Below are 21357 nucleotides of genomic sequence, written 5' to 3'. Positions count from 1 at the left end.
ATTTTTAAAAAATGACCAAAATGAAATGATTTTTATAAAGGTGTGATTACACATGCATCTATGAGGAAAGATGTCTCTTTTCTTGAGAGTTTTAATAATTTGAGCATATATAAAAAACGGTTAACCCAGGTTTGTTAGGAAACTTGGTTACTTAGGCAGGGAGAGTAAAAAGGGAAAGGATGAACGGAGTATGTAGTTTTTGGTTAGGTTTTCATTGCATGGTTTATTCCTTCGATTAAATGTCTCTTAATTGCTATGCTTTAAAGATATAGTAACCTTGATTTAAGGTTGTTTTTTTTTTCAAATAAAAAAAATTGTATTAAATAAAATATTTATATGTTGTGAAATTTGCGTTAACTATCAAGTTTTGTAGAATTGAGTTATGCTGTAAGCTTGGAAATGTAATATTTTGGGAATCAATTAATTGTAATAAATGGTTCATTTTTTTAAATATATTTAATTTACTCTTTGTATATATTTGTACCCATAGAATGATTTAAATAATTTGAAATGTGTATTTGCAAAAACAAACTGATGCTTGGCTTTTGTGAGTGGGCAAAAAGTGGCAACATACAAAAGTGAAAAGAACAAGAAATACAAATCAAAAGTTGTTAGTAGCTGACGTAGACATGCTAGGGGTGATTGTTGTTGTGTTGGTTGTGGTGAAATAGTAGAAGTAGTTGTAGCAGTAATACACTCAAACCTGTCTATATAGCGACCGCCCAAGGGAAACACAAAAGGTGGTCTTTGTAGACAGGTTCCTTTAGTACATGTTTCACAACAAAACATATGTTAACTTTTATCTTTAAAATAACCAGAAAGTACAACTGTACATGATTAATTCACTTCAAATTCACAGCAAAATTCACAGCATGTCATTTTGAGTACGGTTTCTCATTTTCGTCTGGTCCAATTATAAATGATCAAATTTTTATACAACTTTAATGCAAACATTAGTTTTATAGGTTTCTACAAAATGACCCCAAACTTGACCCTTTAAGCTATGACTCTGTGAATAATTATGATCACGTCACAACACGATCATTTTTAGTAGTACCTTATTACAACTCCTATTACAACTCCTACCCCCCCCCCCCCCCCCCCCCCACCCCCCCCCCCCCCCCCCCCCCCCCCCCCCCCCCCCCCCCCCCCCCCCCAATCTATCTAGCTAGTCGCACGTACGTCCCGGTTTTAAAAGTCTTTGAAGAAGAAAAAAAAGGATGCCTGGAAGAAGACTAGTAAATTGTGAAAATGGCATCCAACGTGAACGTTCTCTGTCCGAATGGACGTCGACAAACTGTCAAAGTTTCTCCCAATACGAGAATTCTAGAGGTAAGTTTGCATTGATTTTATAAACAAAAGTATTAGTTTTGAAGTGGCGTATGACTGGAATTGTGCTTTTGGAAGATTGTAGTTTAATTCTGCTTCAGAAATTATGCTGTATCATTGTTTGCAAAAGCTGCTGAAGCAAACGGCATGTCTAATTCTGCCCGTCGCCATCGGCCTGGGATATTTTCATGACCCGTAGACCGCCACTAGCAGTATGCATTGCTCAGCTAGAGAAGTAAAAGTTGCCTTGTTCATGATGTTGACCATTCCAGTCTTAGTCCTACAAACAGTTTGAGGTTTAACCGTAGACGGTAGTGACCTCATACAAACATTAGTGCTAAAAAGTACATAAGTTTTGCACACATCCTTCAGTTTAATTTTGTACAAAAGAAATGGAAATGGGAGAAACATTAATAACAATTTCGTAACATTTGGATTGCCAGAGGGGTTCTGAGTGATGAGGGCGGGTGTAGTTGGATTTGATGGCTGGAGAGGGTTACATTTCTTGTTGTTAAGCTAAGTAATAGCCAAGTTAATCCTGAATATCTGTCCCTCGAGGAAAATCTTTTGAGACAGGACCTCCATTAAAGTCGCATCTCCCTGACCATACCCTGATTTTATTAATATTGAGGAAATAATAACAAGATATTTAATGACTCAATCTAAACCTAAGTCATGGTTTTAATATTTACTTATTAAAAAATTGTGTGATATGATTCGTAATTTTGTACCAAGGTACAAGGTTATGCTTGAAAATGGAAAATAATGTGGAGAAATACATGTGTATCTACACATTAACATGTTGTCATTCTCATGGATCTGTAAATACAGACTGTTTCTTCTTTGGCAGTCACCTTTTCTATGGTAGACCAATTAGTGGAAAAATAATATAAATCTTGGTTATCTTGGCTTGGTAACATTGTTCAGATGAGAGAAAATGGTGCTAACTAGGACTAGGTACAGTGAAGTGACTGCAATGCTAGATGTACTATTAAATGTAATCTGAAAGTTGTGAGTAAAAACAGACATTATCATGATGAAAATTGGGAAAACTGATCTGATCGATTCCTTAATTCTCCAACTATATTATTACAATTTAATTACATTTTAGGTGAATTAAAATCCTCACAAAGCAATAAATTGGCTCCATATACTCTACCATTCCAGACATTTAAATGTTGAAACTTGAAAGATTTTTAAAAGCCTGTCTTATGTCTTATTTTCATGAAAAATTGGTTAGGAGAATTTCAAGGAAAACCATGAATAGCTTTGTGGTTAGAGAATTTTGTCAGGATTTTTTGCATGCTAGAGGGTTAATACAGTAAAAGGAAGATGATAAATAACATTTCATACAAAAACTTCAAAGTTTTTTTATCAACCTTCAACTATGTTTAATACTGAGTCATGTTGTGTTGGGATTGGTGTATGAGATATTGGCAGTAGGAGAGGTACATAAAATGAAGCAGCAAGGAGAGACTTGTAATTCTGGAGTCATATGAGAGTATTTATTATCTCCAAACTTTGGAGAATCAAATCAGTTACGGTACATCATTATGAACTTCCACATATACTGGTATGTAAAACACTAGATGAAGAGAGAGCCAGCTAGAAAGAAGGTATTGGTCTACAAATGTAATGGTGATCAAAACTCAACTCTCTTTCAGAAAACCAGAACATGTAATATTTATACAGAAGGATACAAGTAATATGAGGGTAGGTTATATTGTTAAAGGGACAAAGACATGAATGGGGCATTAAAACATTATAGTTTGTGTGATTGTATGATACTTTTCTATTAACACCAATATTAAGAACTTTTTGATAAACTATTATCATGGAAATCAAGGAATAGATTTTTGAATAAATTGTCAGTATTAATTTTTTCACTGCTAAAGACTCATTTAAAGACTTGTGATGGTGTTCTTATAAATATGACAGGTTTGTAGTCGTGACAAGTTTCTCGTCAGTGATGTTGCCGCTCGTTTTGGCAAAGATTGTTTTGTGCAACATTATTAGCATACAAGTCAAGCGACAGTGTCGGGTTGTTGATCTTGTACTTATGATGGTGAAACAACCCTCAAAAGTACTTTTGAAGCAAACATAATATTTTTGTTTGTGTTGAATAAATTAATGATAATCTCTTTGGCTTCGCCATATATTTGTCTAAAAGAAATAAAGATACTAGTCAATGCACATATTGCAAGTAAGGCTGCGACAAGTACTCGAATACTAGAGTACTCGCATTGTTGACAACTGCTTAAGTACGATTTTTCATACTTGAATACACGGCCGCTATTTTTTTTTTTTTTTTTGCCTGGGAGTGTACTCGAGTACCTCATTACACAGTTATGCACAGCCTTAATTGCAAGAAACCTTTAACATTTACTAAATTGAGCAGTGTAGAATTTTCACATTACATATCAGTAGTCTGAATATGCCTGATCATTATTTTAATACTGGTAAATGCCACCACGGCTGTGTAAACTTAAGATATGAGATTATAATTATATACCGGTACACAATATTGTAGATGGTTTTATTGAGTAAATTTAATTATACAATCTTGACACAATCTTGTTTTTCAGGTCATTGAGATAGTGTGTAAGAAACAGAAGTTCAACGCAGATGACTACAACTTGAAGTAAGTTCCCTGAAAACCTAGACCTTCCAATTTCTCTAGGATACGTGCTTGATTTTTTTTACAGAAAAATTTAAAGTTTAATTTTTAGTTTACTTTGTTTCTCAGGCATACTTGTGTCAAGGCAATAAGATATACTGTATCTTCTTGCCTTGTTTTGGTTGTCCATCAAGAAAGACATCATTACGACCTAATAATTACAAATATCAGTGAGCAATCCTTATGATGAATTGCATGAACTACATGTAGTTATCAAATAAACATAGATTGATAGGATTACCAACAGAGTATCTTAATTATCACAATGCAATTATATTTGAATGTCTAAATGCTGTAGAGTAGTCAGTCGCCTGCCTGCAAGAAGGTGGGTACTGCCATTGGCAATTCATAGTTCTTGCGGCCTTCTTGCAGCCAGCCGACTGGTCCTTATCAACAATTGATTAAAAAGGTTATTAACAGTGGATTATAATTGTCATTGGTGCTATACATGATTACCAATAGTACTACATGGATAACCACTCTAAATAATCCCAGATTCTTACCTGTGTTTCTCTCCACTGACATCAGAGAGCAAACCTTGTCAACAATTCATCAATAAGGTTAACAATGTGTTGTAATGGTCAGTAGTAATATTAGTCAACATGTCTGTTAAAGTAACTTGAGGAAAATAGAAAAAGTGGCCACTGTAGACAGGTGGCCTTCCTCGACTGGTCCTTAAACAAAAATTTCCCTTCTCGAGTGGAGACACATTACATGGCCACTATACATGAAGACAGGTGGCCTTTACAGAGAGGTTGCCACTTAGACAGGTTTGACTCTATATAGAAGCCCCACTGCACTACTTATAGCTACTTGCGCCCTCTATATAGCAAACAATGCCTAATTGGTGACCATTGGTCCCCGATGATCCTCTTTTGTCTTAAATATTTTAATTGAAAGCTGATTTGATGAGATAACCGCCTGTCAGTAACCTTGCAGGGTGGTCTTATCCCTCCTGTAAACTAGTACAGATGGGCTTTAAGATATCCACTGCAAAAAATGATTTATTTCTTTACCCTCCATTCCAGACATCAGAGAACCATCCTTGACGTCCAGGTACCTTTCCGCTATGCCAACCTCATCAACAATGCCAAGCTAGAGCTGGTCAAAGCGGACGTCTCACGCAGTCTCTCTGGCTCAACCATGGTGGCGCTACAGCTATTCACGGGCGAACGCCTCCAGCATAGCTTTGACTCTACAATATCGCTCTGGGACATTCTACAGCACTGGGAGGGTCAAAGTAGCGACAGGTGAGAATCGGGCCTGGCTCTTTTTCATTTCTTTGAAATTGGGATTCTGCATCTTGGTTGGGACCAATGCTACCGAGGAAGTGAAAATAATACATGTTTTGCATAGTTTGGTCCCCCCCCCCCCCCCAAAAAAAAAAAAAAAAAAAATTGATTTGACTGTAATTTGAGAATATATCTTTTGGTCCCTTTTTATATATGCGTTGGTGATTTTCAAATTTTGACTTGTGACTTAAATTTATAAATGCAGTGTTAAAAGTACATTGTATGTGCTTACCCTACAGTCTGTTTCTAAAAGATTTCACTTGCCCCTGCACCCCCCCCCCCCATCCACTCATAAAGAACAAAATGGTAAATAGGAAATGTTGAATTTGTAAGCAATTCACTCACCATGACACAAAATATGGAGTAAGGCATGTTTTGAGTAAACAGATCACTGTTTTCAAATTATTTGATAATATACATTGACTGTGTAGTGTCTACAATTTTTTTATTTTTATTTTTTTAAAGATCATGAAAATATTTCATTTAAAAATTCCCCACAAAGTTGCCTATGTTTATATTATCTCTCGTATATATCTCACCAATAATTTCTATTAGGTATGCAACTGTTGGTACTTTTTTTTCTTCTGATTTTGTCACAATTTCATGATACAAATGGATGCCAGCTTATACAAAAGACCGAACTAATCAAATAACTATAAAATAAGTTTGAATTTGTATTACAATGCCTACATTATGTCTTTTTTTTTTAAATTGTTGCTATTTTCAATATAATATGTTAACTTTCCCAGGAATTGACATGTTATGCTAATTTCTTTAGTAATATCTTATTTTTTGGTATTTTAAGTAATGTTAATTACATTTAGTAATATAAATTTTTCTGAAGTAATCTTGATTGTGTACAGCATTTTGAAACTTTTATGACACAAGTGCTATATAAATTTGTGTATTATTTATTATTAAACGCAGTTTGCATTGTGTGCAAGATATATGCAAGCCTTTTCTATTTTGTGCATTGGGATACTATCCCCCTTTTATCTCTTCATTTGTTGTTGTGTACAGACCGTCCTTGACATGCCCTTCATCATCCAGCAGTGGGACCGCTGTTCATCCAGTCTGCATCTACATGAGAGAGGAGGTACTAAGTTCAAAGATTGATTGATAACTTATTCTTATTTTGTACGATTGTAAGCCATTTGCTGAGAGGAATATAGTGGATCGTGTATTAAAGGCATAGTTTAAGAATTTTAAATCTGAGATGCATGGCGCTACGTGTTATCAGTGTCTTTGAAATGGTGTAATATTGAAGCCCTAACAAAATTTGAGTGACCGGTTTTACCATACTCATTTTTCCCTATAGACTGTAGTGTTATAAAAACCATTAGGAAAACAAAAAATGAAATGTTGATATCAATCATAAATATCTTGGTAATCAGATAGGCTATCGGCTTGTAAAAGTCATGGGGTTCCTGACTGACCTAAAGGTTTATAATTATCATTGCAACATGAGCTGAATCCAGGATTTTGTTTTAGAATCTGAGACAAAGTTACCGGATCCCTTTAAGCCTATGGCAGTAAGAGAATCAAGTACATAACTGGTTAGCGTCAGAGGTGAGGCACCTTCACCTATGCCAATATACCATTTTCGTAATGTTATCAAATTTAATGCACAAATCTTTGTTAAGTGCCTCGTTACAAATTATTTCATGCACCTATTACAAATAATTGTATTTCAATAATCAGAATGCAATTAGCATACATAACATATTGTTAGTAGGATAATAAAGTCATAATATTAGATAGCTTAGACAGATACCGAGATGTGATTGGTCCAGAGCTCGTCACGTGATATCAATTGCGAGGATCCAAATTGTTATATTTTCCTGGCCGGTCACTTTTCAGTGTTATATTATACCGGCTGGTGAAATGAATATATTGTTAATCAATGCATGTCGCCCTCTTGAGGACTGTATGTCACCAACTACATACATTACACCATTATCGAGGGCCATTTTATTTTTTCAATATTTTTTTTTTCATGAATTTTTTTTTCCCTAGAAATTTTTTTTTTCCCCAAAAAATGCTTTTTTGGATAATTTTTTTTTTTTAATAATTTTTTTTGTTTCCCGAAAAATGCTTTTTTTTTTTTTTTTTTTTTAAGGTGATCTCGACAAATTATTTTTCCGTAATTTTGATTGTCCCCGAAAAAAAATAAAAAAATTTCGGGCTAAAAAAAATATGGACCCCCCCCCCCCCCCCCCACAAAAATAAAAAAAACCAAGGCTATCTAATATAACAGTTATTGACTGGCAGGGGGTATATAACATTCTTTGGACCTGAAGGGAGTTATATTTTCCCTCGTGACCATATTTTCCCTCAGCGCTGCGCGCTTCGGGAAAATATAACCACTTGGGAAATATAACTCCCTTCAGCGGTCCAAATAATGTTATATTACACCCCCTGCCAGTCAATAACTGTATAATGTTTCTCCTTCTTGGCAACAATTAATGTATCGATTTGTATTCTGACTATTGAAATAGAATTATTCATAACGGGTGAATGAAATAATTTTAACAAGGCACTTGATAAAGATTTGTGCATTAAATTGATAACATTACGAAAATGGTCTATTGTACCTGCACCTTTTCCCACATGTTTACATTTTTTGAGTGGCGTGAGGCATAATTGAAGCCTCTTCATGGGAAACAGTCAGCAATAGAAAAATGACAGACTATTCTGGTGCATGGCATCTATCTACATGATTGGAGAGTAAACACCATACCTGAATAAGTAACAAACAAACTGTGTTAAAAAAATGACTAGATCTAGACAACTTTTACAGTTATATGTAGGGTTTTTAATGTCCTTTTATTTTCTATGTCATTCTCTCAAGATTATTGGTGAGGAATGGTTGAAGGCTACCACATTGAAAGGTCTTGGACTGATTGGAGGAAGAGCAATCATCAGGTAAAAGGCAGACCATTGTTTAGTTATTTTTATTTATTTATTTATTTTTTAATTTTTTAAATTTAGACTAGTTTCATTTTTTTTCCCTCTTTTTTTGTTGTTGTTAATTTCATTTATTTATTTTTATTTTTATTTATTTATTTATTTATTTATTTATTTATTTTTTTTTTTTTTGGGGGGGGGAAGAGTCTTGGATTCTATGTACGTCTTCAACAGCAATATAGTTTGAGAGATACCTAAGCATGTGAATCGATGTCGCCAATGGATTCATGATGATTGTTTAGTTATCTGCCTCAGGTTATGTTTGTAAAGTGATAAGAAAAGCTAGCATTAGCAATCACTTACTCTAAAACAGCATCACTAACAGCAGCAACGACAACAAGTGTGCAAGGGAATATTATACAAATATTGACTGCTTTGAGGAGCACTGTTATAGCTAAAGCCCAAGGTGATCTTCAAACTGTACTGTGACCCAAAACGAAGTGGAGGGGCACAGTGCAGGCTCAAGGTTACGAAGGAGCTATAGTTTTGACCTTGACCTGAAAATTCAGTAGTCAATATTTGTTTTATATACTGCATCTCGCTCGGGGATTCTCAAAAAAGGAATTTTTGACAAAATATCTCATTAAAAATGTGGGGAAATTTACTATTCTCAAAGAAGTGCGCATATCCACGGCGTCAATCCATTGTTGACTTTAACCGCTTTCATTGCGTCCTTGCATTGGACGCCCCATTAGAGCCATACCCAGTCAATTTTTTTGCAGCATTGCCCAGCAGTCAGTAGCAAATGTTATGCTTGCAGTTTTGACCAATCAGAGGTCTAGAATCTTAATGCGCGGTATAAACATTTTACCGTATAAAATCAAATCTGACAGGATTCTATTTACACTAATACAGATTACCAGCTAACATCATTCGAGTAGTTGTTTTCTGATCACCAGTATTGAAGGATTGGAATATATGAGCATAAGAATTCTTCATATATGTACAGTGTATGATAACTGTATGATAACATACTGCAAATTGTCATCTTAAGCAGTCATTGTATGCATACAGTGTAGTTGTTTACACGATTGATATGTGTCGTATTGGAAATTGATAAATATCACATTGCCTATTTTGTACTCTTGATAATAAAGACAAAACAAAATTACATTAAATTTTTTTGGTGATATATCCAAGGTTATTGCACAGAGACGTTGAACTTCCCCCTCCTCCAAAGAAAACTCAGCCTGAGACCAAGCCAGAAGTCCCTGCTGCACCAAGTCCTACTGCTGCTGCCCCTCCAAATCAAATGGATTCTTCCACCACACCACAGAGTTCTGCAACATTTGGTCATTCCACTGATGCACATAGGGGTGCTCCTGCAGCAGACTCAGATTCACTACCTAAAATTAAATCAAAACCAGCACCTCCAGTTCCAGTGACTGAAAACACACCCCCCACAAATGAACTTGCCCAGCCAGCTGGCTCGAGTGATACAGCCATGGACTGCGCTACTTCTGATAATATGGATGAATCTGCCATGGAAGTCGATGCAATGGAAATGAAATCAGAGAATACCAATTCCCGAGCCCAAGAGTGCCCTCAAAATGCGAGCAATAGCTCACATCTCGAGGAAAGGACTGTAGCTCAAGAAACGAGTGTGAGGCGAAAAGAAAAGCAGATACCTTCTACAAGCAAAGGGGGAGGAGAAATCCCAAAGGAAGAGAAAACCGAGAAAGTTGTGAAGGACATTGAGAAGAACGAAAGAATCAGCCTGGATGAGTATGCAAGGAGAAGGATACAGAGCTTACTGGAGAAAGAGGAAGAGGTGAGATATATTCAACCATTTGTCATTATTTAAATGATAATAATAATAATGATATTCTGCTTTTATAAAGCCCCCAATACATTGATACAACGATGTGCCTTAGTGCTTTACAGATATATTATTACCCCGGTCATCGGATTCAGGCTTATCCGCACACAATGTATGCACATTTTCCACTCCCTGGGGAGCATTCCATGTTTGCTCCTGTGTCCAGTGGGACATGTTGAAACTACTTGCCCGGTGGCTTGTTGCAGTTGCCACCGTTTGTTTTACCTTAATGTGACGCAATAGATTCAATAACGATGTCTAGAGCAACAAATTAAAGACTTGAGGTATTATTTTTAGTACTCTCTCTCTACATAACCCACCACTTATTGTATTAGTCAATTTTGACTATGTATATTTCTCACTATAATTAAAACTACAATGTAGCTACTACTACTGCCACTGCTACTTTGACTGTTGGTACTGCTGCTACTACTGCTTCTTTGACTGTTGGTACTGCTGCTACAACTGCTTTTACTACAAATCCTACTAGTACTACTACTACTACTTCTTCTTCTTCTTTGTCTTATTCTTCTACTTCCTCCTCCTTTACCTCCTCATCTTTCTCTTTTTTTTTCCCCCTTCTATTTTTAATTTCCTTCTTTTGCCACTTCTACCACCACCAAGTACTCTTACCACCAACTCTACCATCACGACTACCCCCATCACTTGCTTGAAAAATCAGTACAGAACTTGAACTCTACATAAGTTGATCTGTTGTGCAAAATTTGACTTATACCCCATTCACAGTGGCCTCAAACACCGCGACAGCAGCGGGACTGTCCCGCTGCTGTCGCGGTGTTTACTCAGTGTGAAGGCTCTCCGCTATAACACCGCGACAAACACGTGTGATTTGTTTACTTACCTATCACTGACCTCTTTTCTACAGCAATGGGGAACATAAAGTGAAATAGAAATAAAGTAACCAGTGGATTCAAATTGATTTTATTATTATGTAGGTATTATAATTATCCAAATAAAAATATTTCACACTTCAAAAAATTAAAATATTCTGACTGGAAGCAATAAAAATGCTAGTTTTTTAAAAAGTAATATGATCGAGGATACAAAAAGCAACTTGACATGTTTACCGCGCAATTTCAAGCAAGTATTTCCGGTCATATCGGGGTCACTCGCGGGTCATGAGCCATGCATACACGTGTTTGTTACGGAGGTAATAAAAATCACCCGCTGCAGCGTGAATGGGTACATGATATTTATCCCGCTGCTGCAGCGGGATAACTTTTCTACTGTGAATGCATTTGTAGCGGTGTTATGGCGGTGTCGCCGCTCCGCTACAACGCCGCTACAAATTTCAAAACCACTGTGAATGGGGTATTAGACAGCGTAAATAATGCCTGTTTTGCATAGTTTGGTAAATAAAATAAAAAAACTATTTGACCTGTGCGACCTAGAGCTTGGTGGAGTTAACTGTATCTCTCTTGTTGTTTGATAACCAAATTAACGATTTAGAAAATACAATTTACTGATACCTTTTTCAGATGGTGAAATCAATGCAGGAAGCCATGCAGGAGTCTATGAGCCAGAAATCACAAGGAGCCCTGAACCGTCAACCTCGCACAACCAAACCCAAGGCACCTGTTCATGCCTTTGCTGACTTTAAGGTAATTATTGTCAATGTCTAACTTAAAGTGTCCCTATCAACACAATTTGTTTGGTTTGTTAGCACTTCCAAGTCGTAATACATTATTCAAAATATGAGCTTCAAACTTTATATCTGTAACGAGATTTCATGAATTGTCATTGATTTACATCGATATATGTACTTTCAAGTAGCATGTAAGCGATATGTGAGCAGACAACTCAACAGACCCATACATGCTTGCATAAAAAAGGGCCTGAATGGAGTCCAAGTTTGACTTAGGTTTTGTGTGCCCCTTTTATATTATTCTTTATTTTCTTCATACTCCCTATCCATTTATAGCCCAATTATCATTCAGTAAAATGGCAGTGTATGTTGAATAAACGTTAACATTTTCATAACTTAACTTTCCATTCTATCAGTTTCCAGAACCAAAGCATACTGATGCGACAGATGAAGGAAAGGGCAAAGAGAAGCAAGACATTAGTTCAAAGGTAGATATCAGTGATTAAACTTCTGTCCGTAAAGTCTAATGAAGTGAGTTTTTGTTCATGCAAATGATATATAATGCTATGGGAAAACCTCCATTTCTAAAATCCTATACTATTTTTGTCTCAAAGTTGTTGTCGAAGGCCCTGAAAGTTTATAACGTGATTCATGTGTGTGAACACTGTTCAGTTAGTAAAAGTATAAACTCATTTTATTTCGCTGTGTTCGGTATGTCTGCCTTTGTAGGCAAGAGAAGGAGCGGGGAAGGGTTTGGATATTTATGAGAGAGAGAATCGTCCCTTTTTATGGGCCGCCGGAGGCATTATGTTTTTGGGTTGTCCGTACATCTGTATGTCTTGTTCTTGTGATCGCGTTGTCTCTAGAACTGATTGGTGGATTCCTGCCAAACTTGGGTCATGTTTGTATCTTGCAGAGCTAATGAACTGATTAGATTTTGGGGTCACAAGTTCAAAGGTCACAGGGCTCATTATGTATGCAAAAATAGCTCGTGATCACATTACCTGTAGAAGCGATGGTCACGTTCTGACTATCTGGTGACTTCCATTTGAGAATCTTCCTTTTCTTCAAACATTTTCAGACCTTATGGTCCGAATTCACAAAGGAGGTTTGTCGACAAACCTCCTTTTGTTTCGTCAAACCTCTTGTTTTTTACAAACCAGGTTTGTAAAAACCGCGTCAAAACGCGTCATATGACGTACAAAAACCTGGTTTGACGACAAACCTTCCTTTGTGAATTCGGGCCCTCGTGGATTGGCGTTAACAGAGAAATATTGTTCTTCTTTTCTCAGCCTTGTGATAGAAATCAACTGTTGTTTTTTTTTTTTTGTTTTTTTTTTTGGGGGGGGGGGGGGGGTCCAACTGTGGTGACTTCATTTTGAAGGTAATCTTTTCCAACATTTTGTGTATTGGTGTTAATAACGAAATGTTGTTGTTCTTTATCACAATTTTTTGAGAGGGGGGATCAGGTTCTAACTATATGAGAATAACTTTCTTTTTTCAAACATTTTTAGACATTTTGTATATTGGTGTTAACAGAGAAACTTTGTTTTTCTTTTCACAGCCATGTGATAGGAATCAACTAGTGTTCTCACCCGATCAGGATCCTTTCACATTACATGGTTCTTCCGATGTTCCGGATGAATTCTTTGACCTTACAGTGGATGATGTGAGGAGGATGCTCTCCAATCTTAGACATCAAAGGTGAGTAGATAATTAAATAAATGATAAATGAAAAACGGTGCTTATAAAGCGCTTACCACCAAAGTCTCTAAGCGCTATAAATATTGTATATATTCTATATATTATATTATGCAATGGATGAGCAATGGACTGTAGTAGTAAAGTACGCTATGTTGATGTGGTCAAAGAACCGTCCAAATCAAAAGGGAGAGGCAGGTTTTTCTAGAAATGTTCACCCCTTTTGCATCCTTATTTCCCTTTTTTCCCTTCGCATCTATCTATGCTCTTCTATGTGGCAAAGACCAGTCATGAAAATATGCATTTGCTATGTTTTCCATCATTAAACACACTCCAATTTTACAATTCATCATCTAAAAACACTAATAACTTGAAGGAGGGGTTCAATAAACCTAAGAAGGGGGGAGGGGAATCATCATTTATACATATCAAGGTTTTGAAACTGCTAATGATACGTCAGTCAAACTTTTAAAAGCAACATTTCACTGTTTAATGTAGTCACAGTTGATGTATTCTTGCTCTGTCGGTCTGGGAGCCATTTTATAAGTTGATTTTACGAGCAGATCAATGATAAAGGTACTATGTCCCATTTGCAGAAGGTTAAATTCCGACGGCATTTGAAAGATAATACTAATTTAGAACTTCCCTAAAAAAGGTGGGGCTTGAAAATGTCTTCAAGTGGGAAAATAAAGACTATTAGTTGTCAAATTGACTTAGGAGCTATAGAGCCAATAAGTAATAGTCTTGATTTTCAGACCATTGTACCGAATGGTCATACGTTCTATGCTGCGCAAAGATTCAATCAGTTTAATTTTGGCCATCTTAAGAAGTGGGTTATTGATGTAGACAAATGCTCATGTACCCTTTACAGCTCATTTTATGCATGTTATTACCAAAGAAGAAAAAAGGCCAGTCAGTCACTCAATAGTGTCTGACAGTGAAGTCTAGCAAGTAAACGGGTTTCCTTGCATAATTAGAATATTAGGACACTGCAAACGTTCAAATTTCACAGATAGGACATACATGACATATTCATAATTCCTGCAAAGTTCTACAGTATTTGAGGTTGGCTGCAAAAGGGACATAGTACCTTTAAACAGACTTATGTAAAAATTTAATTTTCTAAGTTAGTTACCAGTAAATTTGTTCAATGGAAGAAGTATGCCACCACAACCATATCTCGATCTGGATTTGCTGTTGAAGATCATACCTGTTTTTCTTTCTATAGTGCTGATTCTGAGAGGAACCTCACAACAAAGGCTATGAGAGATGCTCAGGATCAGAAGAAGATGAAGAAATATGATAAGGTTAGATTCAGGCAATCCCTGACCATGCAGCAATCATGATAGTGTGTGTCACAGCCATGATCCTTTATTTGCATTTCAGAGATGGGGTTAGTTAATGGCTGGACTGTTGACTTTCCCATTGTTCAGTTTTGGGCTGTACTTTGTAATTTTTTTCATTGTGTTTACATGTACTCTGGTGATTTGTGTGTTCTGTATAGAAAATGGGTAGAACATTTTGCCAGTACCTTGCTCCAATTGCTCCAGGCTTTTTGTAAATTAAAGATATTGGGTGAGGGTTAGTGTTGCAGTTGGATTTTAGGTTTAGGTTGGGATTAAGGTTAGGGTAGGAGTTAGGTATACTGTTTGGTGTAGAGTTTTGGTGAGTGTAAGAAATTGACTGTGCCATACAACCATGTGCAGAACTTTTATACAGTGGTGGTGGTTATTTTACCCGACTACTAAGAAAGCATAGATGCTTGTAAGTAAGCAACCAGATGGCCGACGGCTTTAGGTCCTCTCCGAGGGACCTGGTAATGAAGATTAATGCCTTACCAAAGGGCACTAGCACATCGCCTTGGTTTCGAACCCGGGTCACCGGATTACGAGACCACTGCTCTACCGACTGAGCTATCGCGCCTCCTCAATAACCTAATAACATGAATGATTGTTATACTTGTAAAATAATTGATGAAAGGAAGTAGTGCTATTCAAGTGACAATTTGTTAAAAATCGTACTTATGATTTTACACTTTTTTAATTTGTTTTGAAGGTTGTTGTTAGAGTTCACTTCCCAGACCGAATCATTCTCCAAGGGTTCTTCAGGCCTCAGGAAAAAGGTAAAGGCTTGTTCACATACACAGAGCTGCCAAGTAGTACGTTTTTAACGTATTAATACGTTTTTTGGGGGTAAAATACGTTTGTACGTTTTGCTGTGCTAAAATACGTTTTTCGAAAGTTTCGAGTATGGCTGTGCAAACGTGGCTGGCTGTGAGAACGAGCATATGCAGAGTTGTGCTATTGCTTTGTATTGGCGATTCCTGCAGCGCGCACGCATCCGCATTGCACACAACACGGGATGTACACCACTCAAAGACGTGCACATTTCCCCAGTCCATGCATACAGTACGGTACATGTACAGAGTATCGAGCCAGCGAATTCAATACACCAGTTTACAGTTGTATCAGTGCGCATGCGCAGACAGAGGTCAGAGGTTATTGGCCCAAAAATTGGGGCCAATAACCTCTGACCTCTGGTATTTATGCGTAAATTAAGATTGCGCCCATGCAAATGATGATATGCGCGCACAACGCAGCGCGCAGGCAGTAATATCATCATAATTTGCATGGGCGCAATCTTAATTTACGCAGGCATGACCTCTAGGTCATTGGCCTTGTTTAAAATGGCGCACACAACTGTAAACTGGTGTATTGCCATATCCTTAACACACGCAAAATACATACCAATGCATTACACACATTGTCACTCACTAACTAGTACAAGAAAGTCCCGTTGTCACTTCCAAAAATCCATCCTAAAAGCCAAATTTTGCTGTCAAAAATGCGGAATCAGAGCCATATTTCCAAAGCATGCGGGGGCTTAGCCCAGTTTTAAGAAACAGTTTCTCCAAAAAAGCGCTAAAAATCAAGAAATCAGTGATTTTATTACAAGTTTTTTCGATTATCGCAAGCCCTTCGAATGTGATGGTATCTTCAAAAAGTCAAATGAAAAACAAACACCGGACCCTGCTGATGCATTGACTTTGTGTACAAATTGATTCGACCCTCATATTCATTGACTTAGCGTTTTATTTTCAGATTTTCTAAAATTCTGTGATGTATTTAAATTATTAAATTTTCCGATAAAATAGGTAAATATATTTAACATATATTTTTAAAAATACAATTTTTTTTCCTTGAAAATGTTTTTTTTTTTTAACTTTTTTTTTTTTTTTTTTTTTTTTTTTTTTTAATTGATAGGTCGGCAGCTGTCAATGATTGAACACATTTTTAATCAAAGAAACATAGTTGCAATAGTATTTTACAGGGAAAATAAAGAAAAAAATCAAAAACAGGCAAAATATGTTTTTCACCTAAAAATATGCTTTTTCATGCTGAATAATATGTTTTTTGAGAATGACAGGTTGGCAGCTCTGCATACATGCCAAGGTTTACCGTTTTTTGTTTAAAGCGTTTTTTTAATTTTTTTAAAATTTTATTTCTGCATTTTTCCAAATATATTATAACTGAATAACAAAGAACATATAAATGTAAGGTATAATACAACATATACAAACAATAATTTCTTCATGTCAAAATGTTTTTTTACATAATATATGTACATATCATAACAAAACTTAATATTTCCATACCATATTATCATAAATTTAAAGTATTATCCGAACTATTCTGTTGGAAAATTAAAACGTTTTTTAAGTGTACTACACTTCACATTTCTGTATCTTACAACAAGCTGATAAGTAATGATGTGTTGGACCATTGTTGCACTCAGCTATATTTTCATCCTTAATTCGAATTGAATTGAATTTAATTGAATTGAATTGAATTTATTAATACGTCTTTATTTTAAAAACTTGTAAAAAGCATGTACCGGTAAAAACAATAACATGGTACAACCATTTGTATCAGATTTGATGTAATGAAAGAGTATTAATTATTCTCTCTTTATACATGGAATACCAACAGGCAAAAAAATTCAAAACTTGAAGGTGGAAAATGATGTATCATTTCTTTCATAAAATGCTGTATCATATATATCCTTTTTTTTCTAGTTGAAGCTGTGAAGGAATTTGTAAGATCAAATTTGGCTGAGAAAGATCAACAGTTTTATCTCTGTAAGTATATGGAACAATATTTTAGATTATCAGTCATAAATACATAAAACAGGAATCATCTGCAAATATTTTCTTGTTGTATATTAGAAGTATTTAGCATCAATTACTTGTCCTAATCAAAATGGAGGTTGACAGATTTACTCTCAACTAATTTTCGAAACCCCTCTATATTTGTCTTTCTGCTTTTAGTTTCATTCATAATTCATATATTTTGCAACTGATTCTTTTTTTTCTCCAGACACCACACCACCAAAGACCATTTTGAAAGACACGACTTTGACTCTTTTCAAGGTAAGCCTTAACAACAAGTGGATGCCTTTTATTTTTATTTTCATACATATACCTGGTACTTGAAATAATGGAACAAGATATATTATTAACCTATCAGGATGTTGTGCCACTTTAATAGTGTGGGATGCTTTATTATCTTGTATTGTCTCCTGGGCGCCAGAAGGGTGTTACATCTTATCCTTCAGAACAGAGTTAAGGCCCTTGTGGCTTTCAAACAGCTGATATTTTCAGAAACCTGCTTGGAGTAATCAAGAATAAAAATCTCTGCACATTTGCAAGAGCCTTTGGCCAAGACATGAATGCTTAATTACCTGATCAGTCAAAAAGATATTTTTCAGATTTAAGAGCAGATATTTGATACCATGGGCGTGAACAAGTGGGATTGCAGCTGCTTTTTCCTGAGAGATTCCAAGAAGATCTGAGGAGATTCCTTGTCTTCCAGTATAAATCAAGGGTATTTCAAAATCTATGTTTTTAATTCGATATACATATCAATCAATCAATTATTGTGATTTATATGTTTTTATAGGCCAAGCTGTTCCCTGCTGCTGTTGTCTATTTTGGTTCCCAAGTTCAAAAAGGTAAGAAGGTTAGAAGGGGAATATCTCTTTAATGTAGCAAGAAGGCTTACTGCATGCTACTGAAATTTTTGGAAAATTGTTTAGATGGTAAAACATCAATTTTTATTTTTATTTGATAATAATAATTTTAATAATAATATTTCATTTATAAAGCGCCTTTTAAACAAGAAATACTTGCAAACAAACAAAGATAGAGAGAGAGATAGAACATTATCATACAAAGCTACATTAATTACAAACAGAGAGGAAAATGACAACAAATTAGAAAAGATGTGTTTTAAGACACTTCTTGAAAGCTGTGAGAGTATGGCAATTCTTGGCATATGGCATAAATAATAATTGTAATGAATAATTAAGATTGAAAGTATTGCCTGCTCAGAGGATTGACCTGTGGTTACGGAAGTGGGAGTTCTTAGCTTTATAACGCACAACCAAGTCTGTATGCTAGTGCTTTTTGTTACAGCAATAATTTACACTTATGAACTCCCACCAATAGAACTTGAACCTGTCATTCTCATGGTACCTGTATTCACTTCCTTAGCAGCATGGGCGTAGATCTGTAATTGATACCTATTGTTCAGGGGGGGGGGGGGATGATCTATTCATTCATCCCCCCCTGAACAATAGGTATTACGTAAGGATTGACGCCCATGCTTAGCAGTAAGGTAAAATGAATATCAACACTAACTGCTGTAATAATTTCTAATTGAAACCCAAATTAAATCCTAAGATTAGAATATGATCTCTCTGTTTTTTCTTCTTCAGATAATTACCTCCATGAGGAGGCTCTGGGGGACCTGGCTTCTCTTCTGCAAGCTGAGAGCATTGTTGCTAAGAAGTGAGTATTGACTGTACATAACAGAAAGTTAAGAGAGCGGTCCAACAATTGACAAATGCCCCCCACCCCCCAATATATATATATATATATATATATACAGTCAAATCTGTCTTAATGACTACCTGTCCATAACGTCCACTTGCCTAACGTGACCAGCGGCCACTCATTTTGCTTCGGCTGGCCACCGAAAATGCCCACAACGCCAGTGCAAGCCGTGTAGCGACCAGCAACAGCATCGCTTGAGCAAGTTTGTACACAGCTAGGCGATCGGCAACACAACGCCTACCGGTTTATAACAGCCATCTGTCTACATCGCCCACTATTTGTGTTTACCTTCGGCGGTCGCTATAGACAGGTTTGACTGTATAATGACTACCCTCAGGAACCCTGGGTCTAATCGTTGCACACATGGCTCCGCACTGACAAATGTTCATTATGGAGAAAAGGAGAGTATATCAGTTATCGTATAAAACTGTGCACAAGGGTTTTATCTCTCTTTGCATATTACTAGGCAATTTAATTTTATACACCATAAAATATATTGAATAAAAACATATATTTGTATCAAAAGGAACTCAACCAAGATTCTTTCACAATTATAAAGGGTGTATTAAGATTTTTGTAATGGAAAAGGGATCATAGTTTTTGTTTGTTAAAGAAGTGAACAAGAAAATAATCTCAGAAAGGGCAAAGGAATGACTCATTTATGACATCACCATCAAAATGTTTTATTTCTTGTTTGATACACAGCATGAACACGGGCATTGCTAGATCAATATCTTCAGAAAATAAATCCAATGCTTCAACTTCTGGCTCGGGTGCATCGTCGTCATCGATAGAAGACAGGCCATCGACCTCTGGTGACCCCGGGTCAGGTCAGGGGTCAACGTCCTCCTCCCAGCAGAAGAGGCAGGCATCACCGTCAAACACTGCCATGGGCTCCACCAAGGTACCCAAATGGTTTAAGATTGGTAAGTAGATTTGGAACTCCTATACCACGGGCAGCAGATCTTGCCCACAGTATTGATTTAGACTAGGAATGGCTATTCTCTTCTCCATGAAACAGAATGGCCCAAATACATGAAGGGTTTTAATCTTACACCATGGTGTAGCATTCTGTAAGTAATTTATGCACTTTGCCTTGTGTCCAGTGTCCGATATTCACATGTGGACAAAAGTGCTTACTTATTTTTACTGGTCCAGGTTTTGAAAAGTTTTCTCCCTTATCACAATATAAATTTGTGTGAAAGATTATGTGTAAAAAGCAGCAGAAACAAAAGCTACTAGTTTTGTAGTAGATCCCAATTCAGATATACATGTCATTGTGCCTCTGGTAGAAGGCTGTTACGACACACGCATGCCAGAAAGCAAATTTCTGATAACTTGCTTCTAGGGTTTTAACTGCTCTATACATGTTTTTCAATTTTAAATAAATTGAAGGGATTTCTCTCTTTGATGATTAATTATAATATAAAAACAGAGCGGACTGTAACTTCCTGATAAGATTAGTTTGTATCAAATAAGCACACACTTTTGAAGTTACAGGCATTTTAATGCTAACGACCTCCTAATTTATTGCAAAAATGCACGTCCGTATTTAGCAGAGCAGTGCAACATGCTTTGACAAATTATGTAATTTGTAGTTTGTTTTTTCTATTTTTCTCTACAGGCAAAAGATGATGCTCTTTCGTCCTACCAATCGAGACCTGGGCCCTGACTTTTAAAAGTTGCGAGTGATGGAGGGTGATTGCAAGTCCTCCGATCAATAGCAAACTTAGAAATCCCTATTTCTTTAATACATCGTTGTAATTGATATCGAGTTATATTCAATTCTAATCCTGATAGCAACTGTTTATATGATGGGGCAACTCTAGAAAAATTACTTAGTTGTGTGAAATACATAGGTTGGAGGTGGTTCTTACAGCTATATTGGTGATGATAGCTTTATTTGAGAATCAATTGAATGATGAAAAAGTGAAACCACTTAAGAATAAACTAAGTGATGTTCTTTCCAACCTATTGGGATCTAATGTTTAGCCAGCAAAGATGAAGAAGTTTGCTGGAGCATTATTAATAATGAGAGGTTTATGTGAGATTTAGTGGAATGATAAAAAACAA

The 21357-nt window shown here is 36.1% G+C and overlaps 1 protein-coding gene across 1 annotated transcript; it reads left to right on the top strand.

Annotated features, from left to right (window-relative positions):
• The first annotated feature begins 1232 nt into the window (after positions 1–1232).
• LOC589194 (tether containing UBX domain for GLUT4) lies at positions 1233–21354 on the top strand. The gene is made up of 17 exons (XM_030984440.1): positions 1233–1332; positions 3915–3970; positions 5035–5256; positions 6319–6394; positions 8150–8223; positions 9406–10036; positions 11584–11706; positions 12107–12178; positions 13255–13394; positions 14620–14698; positions 15447–15513; positions 17467–17529; positions 17768–17820; positions 18350–18401; positions 19167–19239; positions 19990–20210; positions 20909–21354. The coding sequence occupies exons 1-17, from the start codon at positions 1252–1254 to the stop codon at positions 20917–20919; spliced, it is 2094 nt and encodes a 697-aa protein (XP_030840300.1). The 5' UTR covers positions 1233–1251; the 3' UTR covers positions 20920–21354.
• Positions 21355–21357: the final 3 nt, after the last annotated feature.

This window comes from Strongylocentrotus purpuratus, unplaced genomic scaffold, assembly GCF_000002235.5.
Source record: "Strongylocentrotus purpuratus isolate Spur 01 unplaced genomic scaffold, Spur_5.0 spur5_scaffold_14, whole genome shotgun sequence".
Taxonomy (NCBI): Eukaryota; Metazoa; Echinodermata; class Echinoidea; order Camarodonta; family Strongylocentrotidae; genus Strongylocentrotus; species Strongylocentrotus purpuratus.
This window is presented reverse-complemented; position numbering and strand designations above follow the sequence as displayed.